The sequence below is a fragment of the Raphanus sativus genome, chromosome 6 (genome assembly GCF_000801105.2).
Source record: "Raphanus sativus cultivar WK10039 chromosome 6, ASM80110v3, whole genome shotgun sequence".
Taxonomy (NCBI): Eukaryota; Viridiplantae; Streptophyta; class Magnoliopsida; order Brassicales; family Brassicaceae; genus Raphanus; species Raphanus sativus.
This window is the reverse complement of record NC_079516.1, coordinates 33,397,716-33,423,254: the sequence shown is the minus strand read 5'-3', so window position 1 is coordinate 33,423,254 and position 25,539 is coordinate 33,397,716. Positions and strand designations below refer to the sequence as shown.

Genomic DNA, 25,539 nt, shown 5'->3' with positions numbered 1-25,539 from the left:
ATACTATTTGCACAAGATGTGGAAATCATGAAGAGACAATCAATCATGTATTTTTTGAATGTCCACCAGCCGTACAAGTATGGGCACTCTCGCGGATCCCATCAAATCCACTGCACTTTCCGTGCGACTCATTATTTGCAAATATGGATTACCTATTCTGGCGGGCTCCCCCAGAAATCGATGATCATCATTTTGCATGGATATTATGGTATATTTGGAAGGCAAGGAATTGTAAAGTTTTTAGTAATTTGAATATTGATCCACAAGATACACTCAAGGTGGCCGAAACTGAATCCCGACTCTGGGCAGAAGCACAAGCTTCTATTATTCAGCCGGCAGCCCCATCTCCTGTATTAGTAGCACCACAGGTCCCAACTAATACATGTATATGGTGTTTCTCAGATGGATCATGGAAAGACAAGGAAAAGTTCTCGGGTCAGGGGTGGTACAGTACTCTGCCGGGTTTTGAGGGATTGATGGGAGCAAGAAATACAAGAGCGAGTCTGTCTCCACTGCACGCAGAGATCGAAGCTCTCATTTGGTCAATGGAATGTATGAGGAATTTAAGGCAGTATAATGTTACTTTTGCAACGGATTGCTCGCAATTGGTGAAGATGGTTTCGGAACCAGATGAATGGCCAGCCTTTGCAACCTACTTAGAAGACATAAGAAGTTTGAGGAGTAGTTTCAATACTACGGAGATCATTCATGTACCAAGGACGAATAACAAAAAGGCGGACAATCTAGCACGCAGTGCAAGAAAGCAACCGTCTCACGTCGTTCACATGGATGCGGATCCCCCGGTTTGATTAACAGAGTCAATATGAGTCTGTAATGTTGCTGACAAAAAAAAAAAGACTTATTGAAAAGGTCAATACAATCTGAGATAGCTTCACTATAGTGAGAATGAGAGGAGTAGTACGAGTTACTGCATGATATCTTCGGCGTCTCTAGCCTCTCACCGCCATTGCAGGAGTAGGCGTTTTGTGACGGCGCCTGGTGGCAGAGGAAGAGGAGGATGGAAGGGTGAAGATGATATTCATGAGAATCTTGCGGAATTTGGTGAAGATCTTCATTGATGATGAGAACCCTCTGAAGGTTTCGTTGTTGTGATTATGGTAACGATGATGATTAGAATGCTCGTTTAAATGAATGGTGAATACAATTACTGTTTTCAAAGTTTACAATTTATATTAGTACATGTATTGATAATGTAAAATATGTATCTTTTTAAAATAATTTTTTTTTTCTAAAAAGAGTATTACTCAAAATTAGCAAATATTAATTAAACATATGCTGCTAAGTGTTTTTTGAAATAGTGATGCCCTAAACTAATGTTTCTTTTGGGCCCAGGGAGGCACGTCTCTGCATATATTGCAGGATAATATTCTGAACGGTCATTTATATACTGATCATCAGTCTGATTATAATTACGTGAAAAGATAGCTGGGTCCTGGGAGGTATGTATAATTATTTGTCGATGACAGATAAGAGCAAGTGGATAGGATTCCCGTTCAAACACAGACCATAGAATATTTTCAATAGTCTGCTTTTTTTTTCTTTGGAATTACTTTCAAAATGGTGTTTTATATCATCACTAATGAATGCAGATTCTTTTTCTTATTATATTTTTCACATGTTATGCAGAGACTTGTATACCTTAATCAAAGATCTCACTAGTTTAACTTTAAGATTACTATCTTCGAACGGAATTGTTTCTAGACACAATTAGTATTGGTCATTTTGTAGGTTTTCCTAAATTCACGGCAGAGTTGAAAGCAGAATTATATATTCAACATCTCATTACAGTTATGATGATGGTCATGACCTCGCTAGCTTATTTATACACAGTTAAGTTAACAAGAACAATGATCAAAAGCATTACAAATACCACCAGCAATTTTTGCCGAAAGAGAATATTATTTGTTAGAGGAGGCGGAAGAGATACTGAGAACTCCAGCCCACACTTGCTTCCTCACCTTTGCTCTCTGCGGCTGACTAGCAAACGAGCTACCGCTTCCACCGCTGCCGCCACTATTACCACCACCGCCATCTCCACCGACAGTTGTTGTTGAAGATTGGCCGCTTGGGTCACTCATGATTTTGTTCTTGTTGTCTTGTTGGACTCTTTGGTGTTAAAGGTGCTCATACATAAAATGAACTAAAAGTGGGTAATTATAGTCAGGAACGAAGCAGCATCTTTTCTTTTTGCCTCTACTCTCATTTTCAATGGTGCTTTTAATTGTAAAATGACAATGCACTGGCATAGTTAAATGTATCAACCAATGAAAAAAACAATAACTTCTCACGTTCGAATCACTTTAGTGACAATAATTGACGGTACTATAATCGTTTTGGTTGATCTTATCTTCGAAAGATGGAATCTAACGGTGAAGAAGGGAAAGCCAATGGTAATACGATATATATCTTTCGAAACAACATTTATTTATGTGTATTATGCTGCAGCCACACAACCTACCACTCAGCTCTATTATTGAGACCTCACTCCTCAGCATGACGAATGCAATCTGACCTCCTCAGTTTGACGCATGCAATATGTTCTTTCTTATTGATGAATTTTCATGGTAATAACTTGGGATAACATATTACGATTATGAGATATGTTGATCTTGTCTTAATCAAAATAAAATAAATAGTAGAAACATGTGAGAGGTAGAGAAAATACTATTTTGTTAAAATATAGAAAGTAGAATGATAATAAATAATAGTTGATCGGAGGTATAACAAACAAATCCGCAGTAGCACACAGGTTAATTTCAATTGTTGAAATCCGGGTTCGAAGCCTGGCTGCGGAGTATTCTTTTACCTTTTTAAATAGAAAGCTTCTGTTGTTATCAATCAATACTATTAATTCTTCAACATGTCCAATTGATATGTGTTAGGTCCAATTAAAAAAAATACATGATTGCTATATATAACTGCTTATATGAATATAACCATAAGTCTATAACTGCTTACTTTAGTTACATGCGGCAGGCAGTAATGGAAGAATAATATAACTGCTAATATCCATATCATTATAACTACTCCTTTAACCAAATAATACGCCAACGAGGAATATACAAACAAAATCCCTATTTTGATTATAAATGCTTACTAAATTTCTTTTTAATTTTCATGCTACGCAAATAGAAACTAAGATTTGCGAAAATATATATTATATCAACTTTAACTCCTACTTGAAAGGCCTATGATATATATCACAACAAATTCCGAACTTAAGTATATTTATGTATTTATATCGATTTTTAAGGACTATAAAGATAGCAACTCTTTTAAATATCACAGATATAAATAATAATCCAATTTTATAACAACTAATGTCCTATTTTTAAGCACTAAGAATTTATTTTCCACAAAACCCAATATATTCTACTAATTTTAATTTGGATTGCGGGTACCCGCCGACTCGAAAAGTATTTAAAAAATAAAAATAAAAGGGAAAATAAACACTTTTTTAAAAATATGGTAATTTAAAGAAAAATAATTTTAAATTTTAAAAACATATAACTTTTTAATATAAATATATTTTTATATTTTTATAATAATTAAATTGAATAATTATTTTTAAAAAGATTATAACCCGCGGATAACCGCAAAATTAAATGAGGCGGGTGCCGGTACAAATATTTGTTTGCGGGTTGTGTGGTCATTTTCTTTGACCAAATAAAAATTGAAATCCGCGGATTGGCGGGTTCGACCGGCAATATACCGAATGAATTTTTAAGTTGCTATTATTTAATAAAATATATTTTGATTAAGATTTATACACAAATATGAGTACAAAGAAAAATATAAAAATAGTCACAAAAAAAAACACAAAACCCATTTTTAATTGTTTGAAAAATTATTATGTCATTATTATGTGTAATCTATTCTATTAATTTAGCAGTATGACTAATTGATAATAGTTGAGTTGAATTTAAAACATACATGGAACCTATAAATATATTTGCAACAATCTATATATAAATGTTTATATGCCGTGATATAACTGCAACAACAACAACAAAGAAATTCCATAATGATAAATTCATATTTTCTAGGAATGTCATATTTTTTATATCGTACTCATCATCATGGAATTTAAATTCCTATTTCAAAGGCCTATCTATATCGAACTTTTATCACACCAATCTCAATTTCGAATTTTGTATATTTTTGCAGCTATATTTATAGGTTGAGAGATGTGAGACATAAATCAAATATATCCTACAAAAAAATATTCAGAGATATAATTGGTTACCGCCTAGATTTTATAAAAAATATTTCTTAAAAAATATAAAACAAAAATATACTCATCATTTTAAGGGCGGATCATAAATTTAGTTCAACTATTTGAAATCGATTTTTGGATGCGAGTTATGAGTATTTTATTCGGGGTCGGTGCGACTTGGTAGATTTTGGATTGCCGGTACCAGCCGACCGGAAAAGTATTTAATAAATAAAAATAAAAATAAAAGTAAACATTTTTTAAAAATAATGATAATTTTTAAAAAAATTTAAATTTAAAAATATATAATATTTTATTATAAATATATTTTTTATAGTGATTAAATTAAATAATTATTTTTAAAAAATTATAACCCGCGGATAACGGCAAAATTAAATGGGACGGGTGCCGATACAAATTATTAGTTTGCGAATTGTGCTGGTCATATTTTTTTACCAAAACAAAATTGGAATCCGCGGGTTGGCGGGTTCGACCGGCAATCCAACTCTAACTGAGCGTATACCGGATCAGTTTTTAAATTGTTAATATTTAATAAATATATTTTGATTAAAATTTACACAAATATAATTAAAAAGAAAAATACAAATATAATCGTAAAAATACACAAATATGAGAATTAAATTAAAACAAAAATATACCCGCCCTTTAAAGGGCGGGTCAGAATCTAGTTGAATACTTAATATAAAATTTAATGCAATGTATATTCAAAATCCACAGTAGCACACATGTTGATTTCAATTCTTTGAAAGCGATCCTGATTCGGCATATTATTTTACCCGATATTTTTGTACTTTAAAGCTGACTTGGTAAAGAAGAAAGAAACCATCAGTGCAGAGCTTTGAACTTTGTGTGTTTCCTTTTCTACTACTCTACTCCTTTAGCGTTTATTATCTCTCTTGAAGATGACGCTCGCTGAATCGATCAGACGCTGGTGATGCTGCAACGATCTCTGACGCTGGTAATACCTAGGTTGTTGATGATGGCTGTGTCGAATCAGCGTTTGATTTAGTGGCGGTTGAAGGTGATGATGGTGAAGGAAGAGGAGTGGGCTTTTACGTACAGGTTCTTTGGTCAGAAGCTGTGGTTTTTTCCTTGGGGTATGGACTATGGACGCGCTTGTGGACCAGAAGCTGCTTGGCTCGCGGCCTTAAGATTTGTTTCTAGTCTTCTTCTTCTGGTGGAGCCTGCTTATTTTCCTAGTGTTAGATATGAGTCATATGACATATCAGAATCAAGAGAAATCCACCAGCTTAGGTCCTTAGCTCTACCAATTTGCGGTTGATTTCATCTTCATGCTTTCCAACATATGGTCTAAAGAAGAGTCATAAAGTATGTATTTCCCTGTGAAAAAGAGGAAAATGCAGTGAGATAGAATACCAATGGACCACATATACAATATACAGGTACTACTCTCTCTGTGACTCTGTCTTTTAGATACCCCTGGATTTGCTTACTCTGGTCATAGGGAACCAAAGATGTATGAAAAAAACGCCAGTTTTGCCTCGCTATACAGTGGAACGAATGTACATTGATTCTACTCTATTTGATTCGTATCCCATTGCTGCTACTTACGATCCACGCTTTTCTTGGGACTGACTACTTTTATCATTTTGGTGGAAATTTTGTATACTTTTACTAATTTTTATTGATATTTCTTAATAAGATTAGACTATTACATCTTTTTCTAAAAGATGATAAGATATCAGATCATCACAACAACTAGAGTTATAATCAAAGTGATGATGGTAGTCTAATAGTAAAGTGAAAGGTTGATTTTTTTTTGGGTGAAAGGTTGATTTCTTTGTCTGGAATATAACTCTAGGCCCGAGGAAAATTATGGTTATAATGTCAAGAACTCCAAAAACCAACCGAAGTTATCTATATGGATTTGGACTGCATACTGATGGGTTGAAATCAAACAATACAATTTAGCAGCTGTTTTTCACAAATGACTAGTGTAAACTGTTAAGAAATAGGAGTATTATCTTAACAATTATATATTTACAAAATCAATATTTACGAAGTTGACTCGTAATGAATTTTACAGGTAAAAGGTACTGAAGTTTTCACCCAAAAAGGATAAAATATCAAAGATCAACGCAACCTACAATTGAGACATTGTACTGGCCACAATGCTTCCTATCCAAGAAAGGATATTTCCGTAATAATAACGTATTTTCTGAAATAAATATCATCATCCCGCGTAATTACAGGTTTGATCAGTGTCGGTCTCTCTCTCTCTCAATTTCAGAAAAAAAAATTCCTATTTTTAGCGAAAATTAGTTATTGTAAACCGTAGATCTAGCAATTCCCTAAATGCATGTCCATAGACATTCGGATCGATCCAAAGGAGGAGAAAAAATGGTGGCGAAATCAGGATCGAGATGTTGTTGCTGTTGTTGGTTCCTCGGGATCATCGTGGTGATCGCTGTGGTGCTCGCCATCGTTTTCACCATCAGACATAGAGCAAACCGTTCCGATGATATCGCTCCTGGCTCCACTGATAAGAAGTATGCTGATGCTCTCAAGATCGCCATGCAGTTCTTCGATATACAGAAATGTAAACCATCATCCTCCACCCTCACATTCTTATTTAATTTTTCTCGTTTTTTAAAAAAAATTCTTTGGTGAAATTAGGTTTGAAACAATTATGAAATGAAGGTTTATATGATTAATATGAAAATTTTATAATCAATTTGGGAATCTAATGATCTCTATATATATTAATCACTAAAATTTTGGAGGCTGAGACTATACAGATTTTGAACTTTGGGGTTCTTGTGATGCAAGTTAAATCTTAAAATTAATTACTTGGTTTTGATTTTGGCTGAACTTAGTACTGCTCATATCTTATTTTATTCGCTTGTTTTGATGTAGCTGGTAAGCTGGAGAACAATAAAATATCTTGGAGAGGAGATTCAGGTCTTAAAGATGGAAGTGAAGCGAGTCTAGACCTTTCCAAAGGTTTGTACGATGCTGGAGATCACATGAAGTTTGGTTTCCCTATGGCTTTCACTGCCACTCTTCTCTCCTGGTCCATTCTCGAGTACGGCGATCACATGGAGTCCCTGGACCAATTGGAGCCTGCTAAAGACTCTCTAAAGTGGACTACTGATTTCCTCATCAATGCTCATCCTTCTCAAAACGTCCTCTATATTCAGGTACAATGATCAAGATGATGAATCTTTAATAACTTGTCACATTTCAAGACCATTATAAACTCATGTTCAAGATCGGATATATATATATAGACATAGGTCTCGAAATTATATTAACAAAATTTATTAAAGTTCATTAGTAAATCTCTCTGGCTTCTAAAATCTCAGATCCAGCTCTGCTCATATTATTCATTTTTGTAAGGTGGGAGATCCGGAGACGGATCATAAATGTTGGGATAGGCCAGAAACAATGTCAAGGAAGAGAACTCTGACCAAGATTGATGCAGATACTCCAGGGACTGAGGTTGCTGCAGAGACAGCAGCAGCCATGGCTGCAGCATCCCTAGTTTTTAAACAAAGTGATCCTAAATACTCAAGCACGCTTCTCAAACACGCCAAGCAGTTGTTCGATTTTGCGGATAATAACAGAGGATCTTACAGTGTCAACATACCTGAGGTTCAGAGTTACTACAACTCCACTGGCTACGGAGATGAGCTTCTTTGGGCAGCTTCATGGTTGTACCATGCCACAGAGGACAAAACATATCTTGACTTTGTGTCTAAAAATGGAGATGAGTTTGGAAATTTTGGAAGTCCTACATGGTTTAGTTGGGACAACAAGCTTCCAGGAACATATGTATAGAGATTATGCACTTGCTTACATCACAGATCACAGATTATTTATGACATTTACTGACATATGTACCGTTGCAGGTACTACTATCAAGATTAACCTTCTTCAAGAAAGCGCTATCAGGAAGCAAAGGACTTCAAGGTTATAAAGAAACAGCAGAAGCTGTCATGTGTGGGATCATACCAGACTCCCCAACAGCTACATCTAGTAGAACTGATGGTAGAATCTCTCTTACATCTGACATTAAATCATACTTTCACTTATGATATAAAATTACATAGAATTCTCTGAATCTTTGTTGAATATTTTGTTAATAGGTGGGCTTATATGGGTTGCTGAATGGAATGCACTACAACATCCTGTGTCTTCAGCATTTTTAGCCACACTCTACAGTGACTACATGCTCACATCCGGTGTTGACAAACTATCTTGTGGCGACACATCCTTTGAACCTTCAGATCTCAGAAAATTCGCCAGATCCCAGGTTCTACAATGTTCCATTGAAATAAACTCATGACCTCTTACATACACTACATGGTTTCATATTTACACATTGCAGGCTGACTACATGCTAGGGAAGAATCCAGAGAAGATGAGTTATTTGGTGGGTTATGGGGATAAATATCCAGAGTTTGTGCATCATAGAGGAGCTTCGATTCCAGGTGATGCAAACGTAGGATGTAAAGATGGATTCAAGTGGCTTAACTCCGAGGAACCAAACCCAAACGTGGCTTATGGTGCACTTGTTGGTGGACCGTTTCTGAACGAGACGTTTATCGATGCAAGAAACAATTCAATGCAGAATGAGCCGAGTACTTATAACAGTGCGCTTGTGGTTGGTCTTTTGTCTAGTTTGGTTACAAGGTCGTCATCGGTAGAATCTTTTATATGAGTTTTTTTTAAATTAGAATCGCACTTGACACACCTTGTTTGTCTCATCATCTAAGTACGTTTATGTATATGTATGAACATGGTTGAATAATGTATATTTGTTTTTGTATAGCATATGGTAAGTGTAGATGTAACTGAACAAAGTTATACTTGTTCACTGTTCTTCTTCCAAACATGTTTTACCAAAACTAAAAAGGAACACAGAAAAGACTCCGTTGCCGGTACTCGAACCCGGGTCTCTCGGGTGAGAGCCGAGTATCCTGACCAGCTAGACTACAACGGATTAGTGAACATTTTGTGCGTTTACAGTATTATCAGTTACACTATTGAATAAACAACAAAGAAAATGTAAAGCATACACCACTCGATCTCTTTCAATATATATTGAAACAAAAAGCAATTGTTTCAGTCTAAAAAAGTAAAACCATTGAATCATTTTATTATATTATACTTATTGGCGTATTTCTTACAGTGTTCAAATTTTAAAATAAATATTTAGAACCAAATTCAAATGATTGTTTGGTTGTTTATCATGAGAAAAGCAAAAAAAAAACTCACAATGCCACAAAAGGAAGTGAAATATATAAAAAAAACATGACAAGAATTTAGAACATATGAAAAGACTTTTCCGATATCACTCGGCTCTAGACTGACCAGCACGAGAAGAGAGGATGATACCAACAATGAGACCGTACAGCGCAAGTGCTTCAGCAAAGATGAGAATCAATATCATCCCAACAAACAGCTTTGGTTGTTGTGCATTCGCTCTGCAACGCACAAACGACATCAGAATATCACAAAGTCAAACATCCCTCTAATTTAGACTAAAAAGCAACATCTCTAAACAAATTGAAAATATAATTTGGTTTGTTCCAAGTACCTAACACCGGCATCTCCGACGATGCCAATAGCCATACCGGCAGAGAGACCAGCGAGACCACAAGCGAGACCGGAAGAGAGATGAGCATAGCCATCGAAGAGATAGTAAGACTTGGCCTTAGGGTTGATACCAGTACTGATGATGACAGCAATGATGAGACCATAGATACCTAACACACCAGCCATAACGACAGGAACAATCGATTTCATTACAAGCTCTGGTCTCATCACACCCATCGACGCTACACCAACCCCGCTCTTCGCTGTCCCGTACGCTGCTCCCATACCTGACAAAACGATCGGAACGGATGAGATCAAAACCAAACCGTGGATTCAGTTAGAGATGTGTGAAAGAAGGAAGGATTTGATGTTACAGGAGAAGACGAGAGCGGCGGCAGCGCCGAGGAATCCGAAGAACGGAGCAGTTTCATCGCCGCTGAAACCTGAAGCCATCGCCTCGTCGTGAACTGTGTGTCTCTTCCGATGAGATCTGATCGCGAAGAAACAAACTGTTTGACGATTTGAGTGAGAGAGAGAGAGAGAGAGAGAGCAACCAAACTTATGTCAACAATGATTGGTTTAGTAATTGCCGGCGTTAAGTCTGCGTGTCAAATTAAATCGTGTACTTAAATTAGTTAAACCACATTTTAAACCGAAATTATTATTTGGTATGTGAAGTTTTGTTTGCTATCAACGTACAAATACAACTCTGTACATTGATTATCATTATGCATCGAACTGTACCAGATTTTGATCAGAGCTTTTAAAGCGCAAATATATTTTTATTTTTATAAAATATAATTAAATTTGTAATCTTGATTTACAAGCGATGTTTTCGTATCCAACTCAGACCTATGATTGAACCGATAAATCCAGTGATATGTGTATAATTCAGTTCAATTTAATAAAGAAAATTATAATTATAATCTTAGAAAACCTGGTAAAAATCTAAAAATTCGTTATTGACCTAAACTCAGATATGAGATGATCCGCTGAAAACCAAAAAAAATAAATAATATTTTTCAAATGTTTATTAAATAATTCATACTTCTTAATATTATATAAAATTGAAAAGGTAACTATTTAGACTTTAATGAAATTTGTATTATGTCATCTAAAGAAAATGAAACAATGGTAATAGGAAACTTTATTATTGATATGAAAATATTATTTCTTTTTTTTACTATGATAAGTTTGTATTTTTATTTATGTTTAGATCTAAAACTTAATTTTAAGATAAGTTTTTAAAAAGTTGAAAACTCAAAATTGCCATATCATTATTATGTAAAATGACATAATAATATATATTTTTTAATTTGCATGTATATATTTATATCCAATCCTTAAATAAAATTATAAATGAAAAAATGATATTCAAATTAAATGGAAAGTATATAATGCATAAAATTAAAATTATTATCATTCACAAAATATGGAAAGTATTAACTACCACAGTTATAGAGAATATTCTATTTTTAGTTTAAATTAAATGCCAATAAGAATTGTAAATATATTGAAATGCAGGGGCATAATCCTAAATTTTTAAAATAAAATCTTTCTTTAATAGTATAGATTTTTTAAAACAGGATCCCGCTGTTTCGTCAATTTACAGTATAGCTTATAAATTTAAAATATTTTTAAAAACTTTTACATTTCTGACTTCTTTTAGTTTGTTTGTATTTATTTTTCTAGCTAGAGTTCACTTGGGATCCAACATTGACAAAACGGGTGGAAAATGTTTTTCACCATAAACCGGCTCAGCACTACAACAGTCGAATCAACGAGTGGAAGCAAAAGTGGGAAGTTAATGAGGTGTCGAAGAACATCAATAAAAACGTTTGGAAGGATTTGTTGGAGCATTGGGGGGAAAGATGAAACAAAATCTCAGTCCGCAACCAACTCGAAGAATCGGTGTCGCAAACATGGCGGGAAAAGGGATTTTCGTCCATAACTTAGGGTTGACGAGTTTACCAACGCGAGAATTTAAGCTAGCAAGTTTTAGATTTCTTTTAAAATTAATTTTTAAATATTGATTATTAATCTATATTGTTTTTAGATTAAAGAAAACGGCGGTAACCCATAATGATTTGATGCCGATGAAGTCTGCCTACACCAACAAGAAAACTGGTGAAATTCAGGATCTACTTATCAAGGATGTTATCAACCTTTTGGAGACCCGGGCAGAAGAGATCCTTTCGAGTCAGGCTTCTATGTGTGAAGATGGAACTTTGGCCTCTTTCAACTCCTTAACCAGGAACAACTCAACAACCTTGTTCTCGAGGTAGAAATCTTTTTTTTTTTTGGCTTTTTATATATGTATATATGATCGTTTGTAACTTATGTTCTTTTTCGTTTAGGCGTTTCTAAAGAAGAAAGGCCATTATGTTGGGTTGTCTAGTTCAATTTGAGGGGCGTCGTCTTCTTCTTTAGCTCATGGATACCACCCTATTGAGGACCTTATGCAACAAATCAAGAACAAGGATATGGAGACTGAATTCCCGAAGAATGACAATGTTGAAATCCGGGTTGAGTTGCAGAAAAACAAGACAGCCTTGGAAGATAAAAGAGCTCTCACGCAGAGCTTGCTTGAGAAATTTTAGTATTATATTAACAACTTTTTATGTATAATAATTTAGTATGTTTTAAATTTTATTTTTTCTTCTCATTTCGACTTTTTTAATATTTTGTATTTCAAAAAAATTATAATTTCTAATTGGTTTTTATATATATGTACAAACACAGTCCCGACAACTACTACCCGTTGAGATTTTTGTAAATTCCCGACAACACTTATCTGTCGGGGTTTTGTAAGTTCCCAACGACAAGTATCTTTAGGGATTTTGTAAGTTCCAGATGACGTATATCATTCGGGGTTTTGTAGATTTCCGACGACAAGTATCCGTCAGGATTTTGTAAATTTCTGACGACTATATTTTTAAGGATATTGTAAATTCACGACGCTTATATCCATCAGGATTATATATTCCGGACCGAATGATATCGTCGGTACTTAGTAACGTCCCGACAACAATGAGTTGTCAAGAATCGGTCAGCGTTTACCGACGGACACTCCGATGAGCCATGGTTGTCGGCATTCTGTCGGGATACATGCTGTCGGTATTCTGTCGGGTAATACCAACGAATTACCGACGGTTTTGACTTTCCCGATGAACCATACCGACGGACTCTATCATCGGTATTTCATTCTGTATTGTCATTTTCTGACCGATCCCCGACGATTTTTTCCATCGGTATCATGCTGTTTTCTTGTAATGTCACTGTTTCATTATAATTTTCGTTATAGATTTAATACATATAATTTTGTATATTTCTAAAATAAAACACAGTTATCTATACATCTAACTATATTTTAACCAATGAAAAAAATAAAATAGAGAATCTTGTTAATAAATTTTGCACCGAAATTATAAAACGATACTTATTTTAAAACAAAAATTTATTCTACAACAACAACGAAACTAAAAATTGAGGACTTCATGCTAACCATTACTCCCTCAAGGGCCTCAACGCATACAGCTTAGACACAATGGATCATGACAATATGACATATCATCTAATATATGTTTTAAGTTAGATTAACATTAAAAAAAAACATTCAAAACTATATTTTTTGGATAGATGCTAGGTGTCATTCTGGTATGGAAGTTGAATTAGTTACATGACCAGCTTCGAAAATACTTTTTAGTTTTTCTTTTGAAACTTACTTTTTTTTATTACTTGTTGGTGCATAATCTAATAATTAGAGCTTAGAAATATATATATATATATATATATATATATATATATATGTTGCTTTACAAAAAAAAAATATATATATATATTTTTTTTTTTGATATATATATATATATATATATATATATATATATGTACATATGAATAGTGTGATAACGCAAAAATAGGAAGCATGCTATTAGCCACGTGAAAAAAAATAGAGAGTCGGCTGACCGCGTTCATGAATGGAATGCATGTCACTGGACAATCATTAGATTTGGTGATACGGACATATAAGTATTTATTCGAAAATGAAGACATATAATATGTATGTACATAGTCTAGAATTAGAATAGAACTATTTGTATCAATATTGTATTCACTAGTATAAATAAATGGGCAGAGCCGTCTCAAATTATTTTTGGACCCTGTTCAAAAAATATTATTGGTATATTTAATAATGTAATAGAGTAGTTTTAAAAGTTTATATATATTTATTTTATATACATTTGACATATTTTTTGAAAATATAAGCTTTAAATTTAATAGTATATCTAAAAGTTTAAAGTTTTATATCATAATTTATATATTTGTATTTAAAATTCTTATTTCTTTTTTAAAAGAAATTCTTCGGACCCTGTTCAACCGCTCCACTTACACGTGCTGTTAGACGGCCCTGTAAATGGGCAACTTTTATATACCCAAAGTTCATTTGTGGAAAATAAATAAAACGAACTGTCTTAAAATGTAAAATATAAAAAGTGTATGTTTGCTTTTTCTTTTAAAGGCTTTTATATTTGAAAAAAGCTTTTTTGAAAAAAAGCTTTTATATTTCTACATACATATATATATATATATATATGTAGAAGGCCAAAAGATAGTTTTTGTTGGGTCTAACCCATTACATCAAGGAACCAAGTGAACCAAGTAATTAGAGAAAGAGATAGAAATTAGTGATTGGAGATTAATGGCGACAAGAACAAAATAGAGAGGTTGAGGAAGTTGAAGAGGTACGGTGGTCTAGAGCCAGTGCTGCATCATCAGAGTTGAGAGGCGACGGTTGCTATCCCGGAAGGAAGAAATCTTGTTTTTGATAAGGGAGATCGCCGATGAGGAGATCGATGACGAGGGTCGGAAGAGTTGGCGGTGAATTCTCGAGTTTCTCTCATTCCACAGGAGATAGATTGTTGATTGCCAAGCTAATAGGGAGAAAAGTTTCTGGTGGCGAGGCAGAGACAGTGATTGCATGGCAGATAGACATACAGGCCATTGCCTCACCGAAGTACATCCTGCTTTTGCCGCCATGATCTCCCACACTGCAAATGAGAAAGAGCAATCGAAGAACAGGTGATCTCTTGTTTATGGAGCCGAGTTACATAGCACACAACGCAGATCAGTTTGGAGTCCCCATTTCAGTAATCTGTTTTTTGCGGGGCAGCGGTTTAAGACAACAGGCCAAGAGAAGAAGTTGTGCTTCGGTATCCCTCTTTGTGTCCAGACAACCTTCAGCCAAGGTACCTGCGGTTTATGGTCTTTGATTAGATTGTAGATCATGCTCATAGAGTAAGAAGCTAACTCTAAGTCCTCATGTTGCCAAATGTAGGAGTCATCAAGATCGTTGAGGGAGACAATAGTCAGATGAGTTATCAGTGCAAGCTGCTCTTCTGATCGAGGATTAGGGAGTGTCCAAATCCCATTCATATTCAAGTCTGCCACTGTTGCGTGTAGTCTAGTACCTAAAGTTGAAGAAGGTGGAAGCTTGAGGAAGTTTTTGATGCTCCCGAAAGGATTCCAGTTCTCAAACCAAAAGGAGGTATTTTTTCCATTCCCTAATCTTACTTTGATCCAGCCAAATATCAAGTCTCTACTCCTTAGTAGCTTCCTGACAGTGTATGAGTGACTTTGTTTCTCTCGTAGGGTCCAAAAATTGCTGATGTTGCCTGAGAGAATATGCTTGATGAACCATGCAACCCATATCGATCATGCCCTGAAGAAAAGCAACCAAACCAACTTCAATTGACACACACTATTCCAGTGCACTAAGTCATGGACACCCAAGCCTCTTTATGATTTTGCAAGGGTTATGGTTTCCCATGATACACGCGCTGAGTGATGCCCTTCTGTAGTGCCACGCCAAAGGTAAACCCCGCACAGTGAGTTAATGAGTTTGATGCAGCTCTTTGGGATAGTGAATGTAGCACACCAAAAATTTGATAGCCCAGCTATGACTGATCAGCAGAAGCCTTCCCGCAAAAGATAGTGATCTCGCTGTCCAACTGTTGACTTTCCGTTTCACTTGTTGTATTAGGGACTCGCAATTGGCAAGAGATAGATTTTTGGTGCAAAGAGGAATTCTAAGGTATCTGACAGGGAGAACATCTTTAGTGAGCCCAGTTTCAAAAGTGATTTGATCCACCTCTGATGGAGAGAGACCACATGTGAAGAAGGATGTCTTGGCAATGCTGACCGAGAGCCCTGAAACCAGTGAGAACTGATGGAGGACCTGTAGGATATTCTTCACCGATCAGAGGGAGCCATCAAAAAATATGACTAAGTCATCTGCGAAACACAAATGAGTTAGTTTTGAATTTTTACAATGGTGATGATATCCACATTCCCCTTCCTCTGCAGCTTTATTTAGGAGAATAGAGAGGCAGTTCATTGCCATTACAAACAGATAGGGAGATAGGGGGTCTCCCTGTCTGAGGCCACGATTGCTCCTAAAGTAACCTTGCACCGTGCCATTGAAACCAATCATGAAGGAAGGAGTTGTGACGCATGGATAGACCCAAGAGAGATAATCATGCGGGATGTTTAGTCCTTGAAGGAGGTTGAAGATGAAGTTCCAGTTGATTGTGTCAAAGGCTTTCGCAATATCAACCTTCAAGGTTATTCTTTTTGGCCCTCTATCCTTGTGATATCCATGAACGATTTCTGAGGCTAGCATAGTGTTTTCCACCAAGAGCCTTCCCTGAACAAATGATGTCTGATTGGGCAGGATTAGCGAAGGGAGAAGAGGTTTTAGGCGTTTGACTAGAAGCTTGTAAATGATCTTGAAGATGGTGTTGCAGCAGGAGATGGGACGGTAGTCACTCAATGCAGAAGCTCCAATTCTCTTAGCTCTTAGGTACCAGTGTCAGGATGGTGGCATTAGCAGCTGGTGGAAGGAAACCTGATACAAAAAAGGATTGAATGCTTCTGATCAGTTCTGGCCCTAGAATCTGCCAAGCACTCTTGAAGAAGCCAGCTGTTAGGCCATCTGGGCCCGGGGATTTGTTCTTGTTGAGTTTGAATAGCGTCTTGCTGATTTCATCTGATGAAGGGAAGATAGACATGGAGGCAGCTTGGATGGGAGAGCAACGAAAATCAGATAACTGATGAAACCATTCCGGTGAAGAAGGGAGAGTGGTTGACACTTGAGGAGCCAGCAGTTGCTGGAAGTGTGAGATCGCCATTTCTCCCATGCGTATAGGGTCCGTGACTATCTCACCAGATGGCAAGGAGAAAGATCTAATAGAGTTGATGGAGTTCCTCAGTTGGGTCAGTCGATGAAAGAAAGTTGTGTTGTAGTCCCCTTCCCGAAGCCAGTTGATTCTGGAGAGTTGACGAAAGTAGCTCTCTTCAATAGTTCTGAGGAAGTTCCAACGGTCACGGAGTTCTTTTTCTTCCATGAAGTTCTTGCCAGTTGGGTCATTCAGTGTCTTAACCTGTGCAATATTGAGCATACTGTTAGCCTCTCTTACTCTTTCTTGAATATTAGAGAAATTATCTTTGTTTAGCTTTTTTTAAATCACTCTTTATTATTTTCAGTTTCACACAAAGATGAGTAAGATCCCAAGCGATGCCGCCGGCCTGATTCCAAGCAGCGTGGACTGTCTGATAGAAGAAGGGATGTTTGGTTAGATAGTTGAAGAATTTGAATGGCTTAGTTCCGGATGTTAGGAGGGCTACATATAGGTTTAGGAGGCCAGGACAGTGGTCAGATATCTCAGGGGGTAAAAAGGAGGTTTGGCTTTGGGAGAAGGAAGAGATCCAGGTGTGGTTGACAAGATAGCGATCCAGTTTTTTGGCTATAGGGGAGACAAGGCACTTGTTGGACCATGTGAATAGAGGGCCGGTATAACGAAGATCAAAAACTCCCAGGTCTCCAAAGTATCTTTAAACTCCAGCATAGGAGGATCATAGGAGTTCTTGGAGACCAGTTTGGAAGGAGGGAGGGAGGTTTTGAAAGAAGGTTTGTGTTTGAATGGATTGATGCGTCTATTTTTTAGAGGGAGGGCTTGGAGACCTACAATGAAAGCTGCATCAAGAGGAAGGTTTGAGAAGGTAAGGCAGTCTGTGAAAGTTCAGGGACAAACGAATATAAGGAGCACACAGAGAATCCAAGAACACTTTTTCTTGTATATTAGAAATCACTTAAACAATTTCCTAGATCTGTTTAATCCGAATTACTCTCAGTCACACACGACTAGAGACGGACCAATTTTTAATCTCTTTAACTCAGTAGATCGAGCTTCAACACCCTGAACTCGATCACCTCTTTACTTGACAAGACAAACCCTTGCTCAAGCTTTTTCAATTAGCGTGCTTAACCTAGATATGCCCTAGACAATCTAGTTAAGTAGCCCTCATCGGATATACTATATTTCCTAATATCTCGATGCAATCTAATCTTCCATATCTTCTTTACTTGATAACCACGTTATGCCACGTCATAGTTTCCATAATCGACTATTTCCATTGTGTCACACATCGATCACATGTGTGACACAGTCTTCCTTTCTTCTTCACGATCACAGCTCTTTTCTTGAGCTTACATTCTCCCCCTTTTTATCTTAATGTGACATCCTATGCAACCTGCACACACACACGAACACTACCAGACAGGAGATATCTTTCTAAGTCATTCACAGATGCACTTTCGTGACCACATCAACAAGCACAATAGCATAGATAATTCATCAATGTCTTCAACACAAAAGCACAACATTAGTTCAAGCATTCAGAATCCTTAGTCTTACTACAACCATCTTATTTTTAACACAAGAGCCTTAACCACACTAACATAAGGCACATCATCACACAAACGACTTAGAAAGACTTAGAAAGATATGCTTCGGCTAAGCTCTTCGGTGTCACCCGCTTGACTGAGTTCTTCAGTATCTCCAGCTACCTCGTCATCCTGATTCATGGTCGAAGGAGGAGGTTGAGAAACAACATATTCTCCCCCTGCATAGATGCACATTCAAATAAAAACAAAGAGCATTAGTTTAGTTAAGCAAAAACAGAACACAAACAAGATACTCTTACTCCTCAGACGTATGTAAATTCCTTTGAGGCTAGCAATGGTGCGCTCAATATCTTCCTCCAGAGAAGCAAGATTGTGTGTCTGCTCCAGTGCCTCGTCCAGCTTTAATGTCTTTGACCACAAGCTTGGGAAATCCAGTGAACTCATCAGATGGATAGTCAATCGGAACTATCCTCTGAAAGTTGATGACTTGTTGGATCAGTGTCGGAAACATGATGCGCCGAGACTTCTTCTTCTTAGTGTTTTCAGCCATTTGCCTGATCTGATCATACACCAACTTCCCAAAGTTGAACCCATCTTCATTGTGATGAAGCATATACACAAATTTCAAACGAGTTTGATTCATGTTGGTGTAGTTCATAGTCGGAATCCAGTTGGTGCAAACCAGCTTGTACAGCACTTGATTCGTCGGAGAGAGAAACTTGGAGCTCATGTTTTACCATCGATTTATCTGACCATCAGTGAGGAATCCACACACCTCATCAATACTCTCATCCAACCAGTTAGGATCATCTTCAAAACCAGGGATACAGTAGATGGCATTAATTAGACTTGGCGAGAAATCTATCATCGATGCCCTAAGATACACTGCCACACCAACATCGCGTTCCGAAGCTTCCAAGAGATTGGCTATGAATTCTCTTACCACAGAAGGCTGATACGCATCCACATCAGTGAAAGTATGGAGTAGTCCTGCATTCTCCACAATGCTCCTGACATCGGCAAGATTCTCATCGGTGAGAGAAATCCGATGTTGATCGATGAATTTCCGATCCTTGAGCCCTTGGAATCGCTCATTAGCCGCCATAGAGATGAATCGGGGAGTAAGAGGCGTCTTGTGTGGTTGCATCAGCTCGGGGTACAGATCGAGCTTGGTCCGATACATGAGGCGATTTTCATGATATCGAGCCTCCTTAGCTTGATTCGCAAAGGTCTCAGCTTCACCCATTGGATTCACTATACCATTATCGGAGTCTGTCTCCGAGAGCGACTCGTTCTCCGGCTCAACAAGCTCCGGTGAGACATCGCACGATGGACGCCGACGGACTCGCTTCCGCGCAGATTGGGAAGACTGCGGCTGCGACGAAGGAGGCTGAGACGAGCTTCCAGCACCAGATGAGCCTCGGTTTAGACGGGAGCTTCTTCGCGGTTGCATGTCCATGGCGAGAGGAGAGAGAGACGAGCTAGGGAATCTGTTTGAAAGTGGCGACAATAACAATGCTCCTAAAACCACTTAACAACTCAACTTTTATTAGTCACATAAGAGAGGCCCAAAAATAAGAGAGACCCAAAAGAAAATAAGAAACCAAAGCAACATAAGAAAACCAAAAACTCATCAAGTCATAAGACAAAAATTATGAAGAAATATAAGAGATGTAACCAAGTGAATTAGACACCACTTACCACCATGTGAGAGCTTGTGAGAGAGATCCGAGATTCAAGAGCACAGCATCAAAGCAACTTTTATATACATGTAACCATTTAAGGCATTCTCATGATGCCTTTTTGTCCAGAGGAAAGACACAGAAGACACCACACCAACACAAGTAACTACCACATAAAACTTTTAATGAAATCAATGAGTCAACCCAAGTCTGTAGCTCTTTCTCAGCCGAGTAGCTGTCACACACGAGATTCACTTTCACTAATCATCCTTCCACGAGTTCACACCCACACTCATTAGTAATGTCTGGAAACACATGGTAAGTATCTTGTGCTTGTCACTCCTACTCGACAAGTGAATTTGAACACTTTTACCTCAAGAGCATAATCTACAATTCCGTGCAATGAGAAGGTATTCGAGTCCAACACAAAGTGGGGTAACACCCTGTTTCAGATCGGACCTTCTCGTAAGAATTGAGATATACTCTGCCCAGTCAAGACAGTGATCGAGGTCAGACTCAAAATGTGGCAGCATCCAGTTCCAACTCGAGTATCTATCATTCCAGGCCTTTTTCTTAGCTTTTTGTTACTGAGTGACTCATATTTTCTTTTGCTTATCACAACCTCTTCTCCTTACTCATACACTCAACCCCTTATGTGTTTCCTCGTTCAATCCAGACAGTGATCAAGCCTCAGAACTAAAATGTGACAGCATCCTGATCCGAGATGATTGCCTTTCTTCAGTGAACCTAAGAGCATAAGAGATAAACTCGTGGGGAATGACTCGCAAAAGTGAACTTGTTGACTCAAGGTTTTGATGGTGTTGTAGTAGAATAACTTAGTTAGTGCGATGTACATGCAGTAACTCTCCTCTTCTGACAGGACTTATTCAGAGATTAACAATTCCCAAGGCTTTACGAAGCCCTAGGAAGGTATTGTAGTCCAATGGTTTGGTAAAGAGATCAGCAAGCTGTTTCTCGGTTGATACATGCTCTAGAATCACAATTCTCATCTCAACTAGCTCTCTCACAAAGTGATGTCGTATGTCCACATGCTTGGTACGCGAATGCTGAACAGGATTCTTAGACAAGTTTATGGCGCTCATGTTACCACAATGAACAAGCATAGGATCAGAGATGATACCATAATCAACGAGCATTTGTCGCATCCAGAGTAATTGCGTGCAACAGCTTCCCAATGCAATGTACTCAGCTTCAGCAGTCGAAAGCGAGACACAGTTTTGCTTCTTGCTGTGCCAAGTGACCATGTTGTTCCCAAGAAAGAAACAACCTCCAGAAGTGCTATGTCTGTCATCTAAGCACCCAGCCCAATCTGCATCACAAAAACCTGCAAGATTCACATTAGTTTCAAAAGTATAGTGGAGACCAAAATCCAAAGTTCCTTTCACATATTTAATGATACGCTTAACAGCATTCATGTGTGACTCCTTTGGACATGCTTGGTAAAGAGCACAAATACCCACACTCAGACAGAGATCAGGTCGGCTAGCTGTGAGATACAAGAGACTCCCGATCATTGCTCTGTAGAGTTTCTCATCAACTGGCTTGCCATCTTCATCACGAGACAGCTTGGTAGTGGTGCTCATGGGTGTGTTTGCAACTTTGCTAGTCTGCATTCCAAATCTCTTGATAAGATTTTTGGCATACGTGCTCTGAGATACAGTGATTCCATCCGCAAGCTGCTTGATTAGTAGTCCAAGAAAATAACTGAGCTCCCCAACCATGCTCATCTCGAATTCTTTTGTCATAGTATGAACAAAATCATCCACCATTCTTTTTGACGTGGTCCCAAAGATGATGTCGTCTACATACACTTGGATAATGATAACATCCTTCCCATCTTCTCCTATGAACAGAGTCTTATCAACTCCTCCTGTCTGAAACCCAGCCTTGATGAGAAAGTCGGTCAATCTTTCATACCAAGCTCGTGGAGCCTGTTTAAGTCCATAGAGAGCTTTCTTGAGTTTGTAGACATACTCAGGAAAGTGTGGATCTTCAAAACCCTTAGGTTGTGTCACATAGACTTCTTCTTGTAGAACACCATTCAGAAACGCACTCTTGACATCCATCTGATAAAGCTTGATTCTGAAACCACACGCCATTCCAAAGAGTAATCTGATTGATTCGAGACGTGCTACAGGAGCAAATGTTTCATCGAAATCCACTCCTTCAATCTGAGTGTAACCTTGACCAACCAGTCTTGACTTGTTCCGAATCACATTCCCTTCTTCATCTATCTTGTTCTTATGAATCCACTTTGTTCCAATGACATTGACTCCTTCAGGTCTAGGGACCAGCGTCCATACATCTAACCGTTCAAACTGTTCCAGCTCCTGATGCATTGAGTCAGTCCAGTATTCATCATCTAAAGCTTCCTGGAGATTCTTTGGTTCTATCTGAGAAACATAACACTCCACATTATTCATCTTGGCCATGAATGATGCCAACTTAAACATCTCCTTGAAATTAATCTGTTTCTTTCGGGTAACCCTTTCATAAAATAGACCTCCAATGACATCAGCTGAGGAATGATTCTTATGAACTTTTCCTTGATCCAGATCAACTTGTACACCGTCAGATTCCTCCTCGTCTTCGGACTCCTCCTTGATCATTGCTTCCGGAGCAGAGTTACTTGGTGTAGCGCAGTCAACAGTTTGTGTGACCCTTGTCTGATAGAATCCCACACTATCATCAAAGACCACATTTACTTTGTCTCCAATAAATTTGGTGCGCTGGTTGAAGACACGACATGCAGAGCTATTAGTAGAATAGCCCAGAAACATCCCTACATCACTTTTGGCATCAAACTTTCTCAAGTGGTCTTTATCATTCAAGATATAGCATAGGCACCCAAACACGTGCATGTGACTAAGATTGGGAGTCTTACCTTTCAGTATCTCATAAGGTGTAGTCTTAGTTTTAGGCTTAACATACACCCGATTTATCACATAACATGCAGTGCTGACAGCTTCGGCCCAAAAACCAGGTGGAACATTGTTTCCACACAACATTGCTCTTGCCATCTCTTGTAATGTGCGATTCTTCCTTTCAACCACTCCATTCTGCTGTGGTGTTCTGGGTGCTGCATATTGATGTCGGATCCCTTGGCTCTGACAGAAGCTATCAAACTGCTCATTCTGAAACTCTCCACCATGATCACTCTTGATCTGTATAATCCCACCTTTCTGTTTCAGTTGTAACGCAAGAATCCTAAAGCTCTCGATGGCATCAGACTTGTTTCGCAAGAAATCAACCCAGGTGTATCTTGAGAAGTCATCTACCATAACAAGAATATATTTCTTCCCTGCTATGCTCTCTGGAGTGATCGGACCCATAAGATCCATGTGCACAAGCTCCAGCAATTGCTTAGATCTAATTTCAGGAATTCGCTTGTGTTGCACCTTGACTTGTCTTCCTTGACAGCATGCTCCACATACAGTATCAGTCTGAGATTCTAAATCTGGAACTCCTCTCACTACTTCTGCATTTACCAGTCGAGTTAGTCCATTGATGTTCATGTGACCTAGCTTTTTATGCCAGAGATCAAGCTTCGAAGTGGTAGCTGAGCAGCACACATTTGTGGGCTTCCACATGTAGCAGTTGTTTCCAGAACGAATTCCACATAGCATGATGTTCCCTTGTGGATCAACAGCACGACATTCTTTGCTATTAAAGATCACTTCTAGACCTTCATCGCATAGTTGACTAACACTGATCAGGTTTGCCTTAAGACCATCAACATAGTAAACATTTATGAGGCGGGGTAGATCCGGTCTACTCGTTTCTCCAACTCCTCGTATCTTGCCTTGTCCTCCATCACCAAAAGTCACTTTGCCTCCTTTAATGGGTTGGAGTTTCTCAAGATGTTCATAGCTTCCTGTCATGTGTTTTGAACATCCACTATCAAAGTACCACGGAGAATCGCTTTGAGAACTCCCATCAGCACTAGTGTATGCGACATGACTAACCAAGTTGAGCTTTTCTGATATGCTTGTGAAGTTGCATGCTAGGTTCAACTCTGGTTCCTTGTGTGACTCAGGGGATTCCGTGTGTGACACTTTGAGGACACAATCTTTATAAGTTGGATATAGATCTCTTTTGGCAATCCAGACATGTCCATACATGGAGGGTTCCATGAAACATAGATTTAACCTCCAAGCTCGTTCGTATTGGGGCCTGCGAAAGTAGCAAAAGCTGACATGATGACCGCGTTTTCCACAGAAGTGACAACCATTCCCACGACGTCTTGCTCGAGGATTAGACACAGCTTTTCCAGAGTTCTGAAGAGCAGGCTGAGCTTGAAGAGGACGAGGTTCATCTACCTTTTCCTTTGTGGATGCTTCTTTTACAAACGTCACTTGACGTCCTTCTTGATCAGACTTAAAGGTAGATCCCTGGAACCCGAGACCTCGGCTTGTGCTAGGACATTGTCCCAAGGTGAGCAGATGATCTAGGGACTTGGTACCAGTTGACAACATTTTTATCTTCTTCAGATTTTCAGCCAACTGACTCTCCAACAACTTGCTCTTATCTTTTTCTTGGAAGAACATCTCGCTCAACTGATTGAATTTACCCTCAAATTCTTTATGACAACGTTCCTGCTCTGCCATTGCTCGTTTCAGTGCAAGAACTTCTTGATCAGACTCCTTTAAGATTGAAGGGGCAGTTGATTGTGTTATCGGCTTCTCAAGTTCAAGAATGTTTACTTTTGCTTTTAGCATTGCTCTATCCTTTAATAGCTGAAGGTTCTCGTGGCTGAGCTCGGTAAACTGGTCAAACAGTGATTGACGTCTTCCAGGTCATGATTAAGCTCATCTTCTTCCTCTTCTGTTACGTCTTCCTGAATTCCAGAGATTGAAGCAGTTACATCATGAGCCACGAGTGCCATGAAGTTTAGGTGTAGTTCCCCATCATCACTTTCACTGTCTGACTCTGAATCACTGAAGCTCACGAGTGACTTATCTTTCTTCAAAGTATTGGGACATTCGCTACGAGTGTGACCATAGCCCTTGCATTCAATGCACTTGAGTTCCTTCCTCTTAGCGAGTGGACATTCATTCCGAAAGTGTCCAAAACCCTCGCATTCATGACACTGAAGTTCCTTCTTTTTCTTTGAACCATCCGACCGTGAGGACTGTGTGCCATTATGATCTGATTCATTCCTCTGAAACCTACTGTTTGATCTGCTACCCCCTTTCTCAACTCGCCTCATGAACTTGTTAAAGTTCTTTGCCATCAAGCTCAGATTATCCTCAATCTTAGAGACTCTGTCATTGTCT

At 38.0% G+C, this 25,539-nt stretch overlaps 4 protein-coding genes, 1 long non-coding RNA gene and 1 other non-coding gene across 6 annotated transcripts; 1 reads left to right on the top strand and 5 right to left on the bottom strand.

The window, feature by feature from the left end:
- Nucleotides 1–615: 615 nt before the first annotated feature.
- Nucleotides 616–1,338, bottom strand: LOC130496362 (uncharacterized). Its single transcript, XR_008935466.1, has 2 exons — nt 923–1,338; nt 616–840 (listed from the first exon to the last, which is right to left on the bottom strand). It is a non-coding gene; the product is annotated as an uncharacterized LOC130496362 (long non-coding RNA).
- Nucleotides 1,339–1,770: 432 nt separating this feature from the next.
- On the bottom strand, nt 1,771–2,902 carry LOC108811034 (uncharacterized). The gene has a single exon (XM_018583097.2). It carries the CDS (start codon nt 2,097–2,099, stop codon nt 1,920–1,922), a length of 180 nt encoding a protein of 59 aa, XP_018438599.1. The 5' UTR covers nt 2,100–2,902; the 3' UTR covers nt 1,771–1,919.
- Nucleotides 2,903–6,314: 3,412 nt separating this feature from the next.
- Nucleotides 6,315–9,085, top strand: LOC108811607 (endoglucanase 2). Its single transcript, XM_056986831.1, has 6 exons — nt 6,315–6,815; nt 7,133–7,416; nt 7,616–8,050; nt 8,128–8,266; nt 8,365–8,531; nt 8,607–9,085. Exons 1-6 carry the CDS (start codon nt 6,572–6,574, stop codon nt 8,937–8,939), a joined length of 1,602 nt encoding a protein of 533 aa, XP_056842811.1. The 5' UTR covers nt 6,315–6,571; the 3' UTR covers nt 8,940–9,085.
- Nucleotides 9,086–9,148: 63 nt separating this feature from the next.
- TRNAE-CUC (transfer RNA glutamic acid (anticodon CUC)) lies at nt 9,149–9,221 on the bottom strand. Its single transcript has one exon. It is a non-coding gene; the product is annotated as a tRNA-Glu (tRNA).
- Nucleotides 9,222–9,354: 133 nt separating this feature from the next.
- Nucleotides 9,355–10,399, bottom strand: LOC108806837 (V-type proton ATPase subunit c2). The gene is made up of 3 exons (XM_018579039.2): nt 10,192–10,399; nt 9,819–10,104; nt 9,355–9,705 (listed from the first exon to the last, which is right to left on the bottom strand). The coding sequence occupies exons 1-3, from the start codon at nt 10,268–10,270 to the stop codon at nt 9,573–9,575; spliced, it is 498 nt and encodes a 165-aa protein (XP_018434541.1). The 5' UTR covers nt 10,271–10,399; the 3' UTR covers nt 9,355–9,572.
- A 4,170-nt stretch (nt 10,400–14,569) lies between these two features.
- Nucleotides 14,570–15,250, bottom strand: LOC108808283 (uncharacterized). Its single transcript, XM_018580455.1, has 2 exons — nt 14,926–15,250; nt 14,570–14,865 (listed from the first exon to the last, which is right to left on the bottom strand). Exons 1-2 carry the CDS (start codon nt 15,248–15,250, stop codon nt 14,570–14,572), a joined length of 621 nt encoding a protein of 206 aa, XP_018435957.1.
- Nucleotides 15,251–25,539: the final 10,289 nt, after the last annotated feature.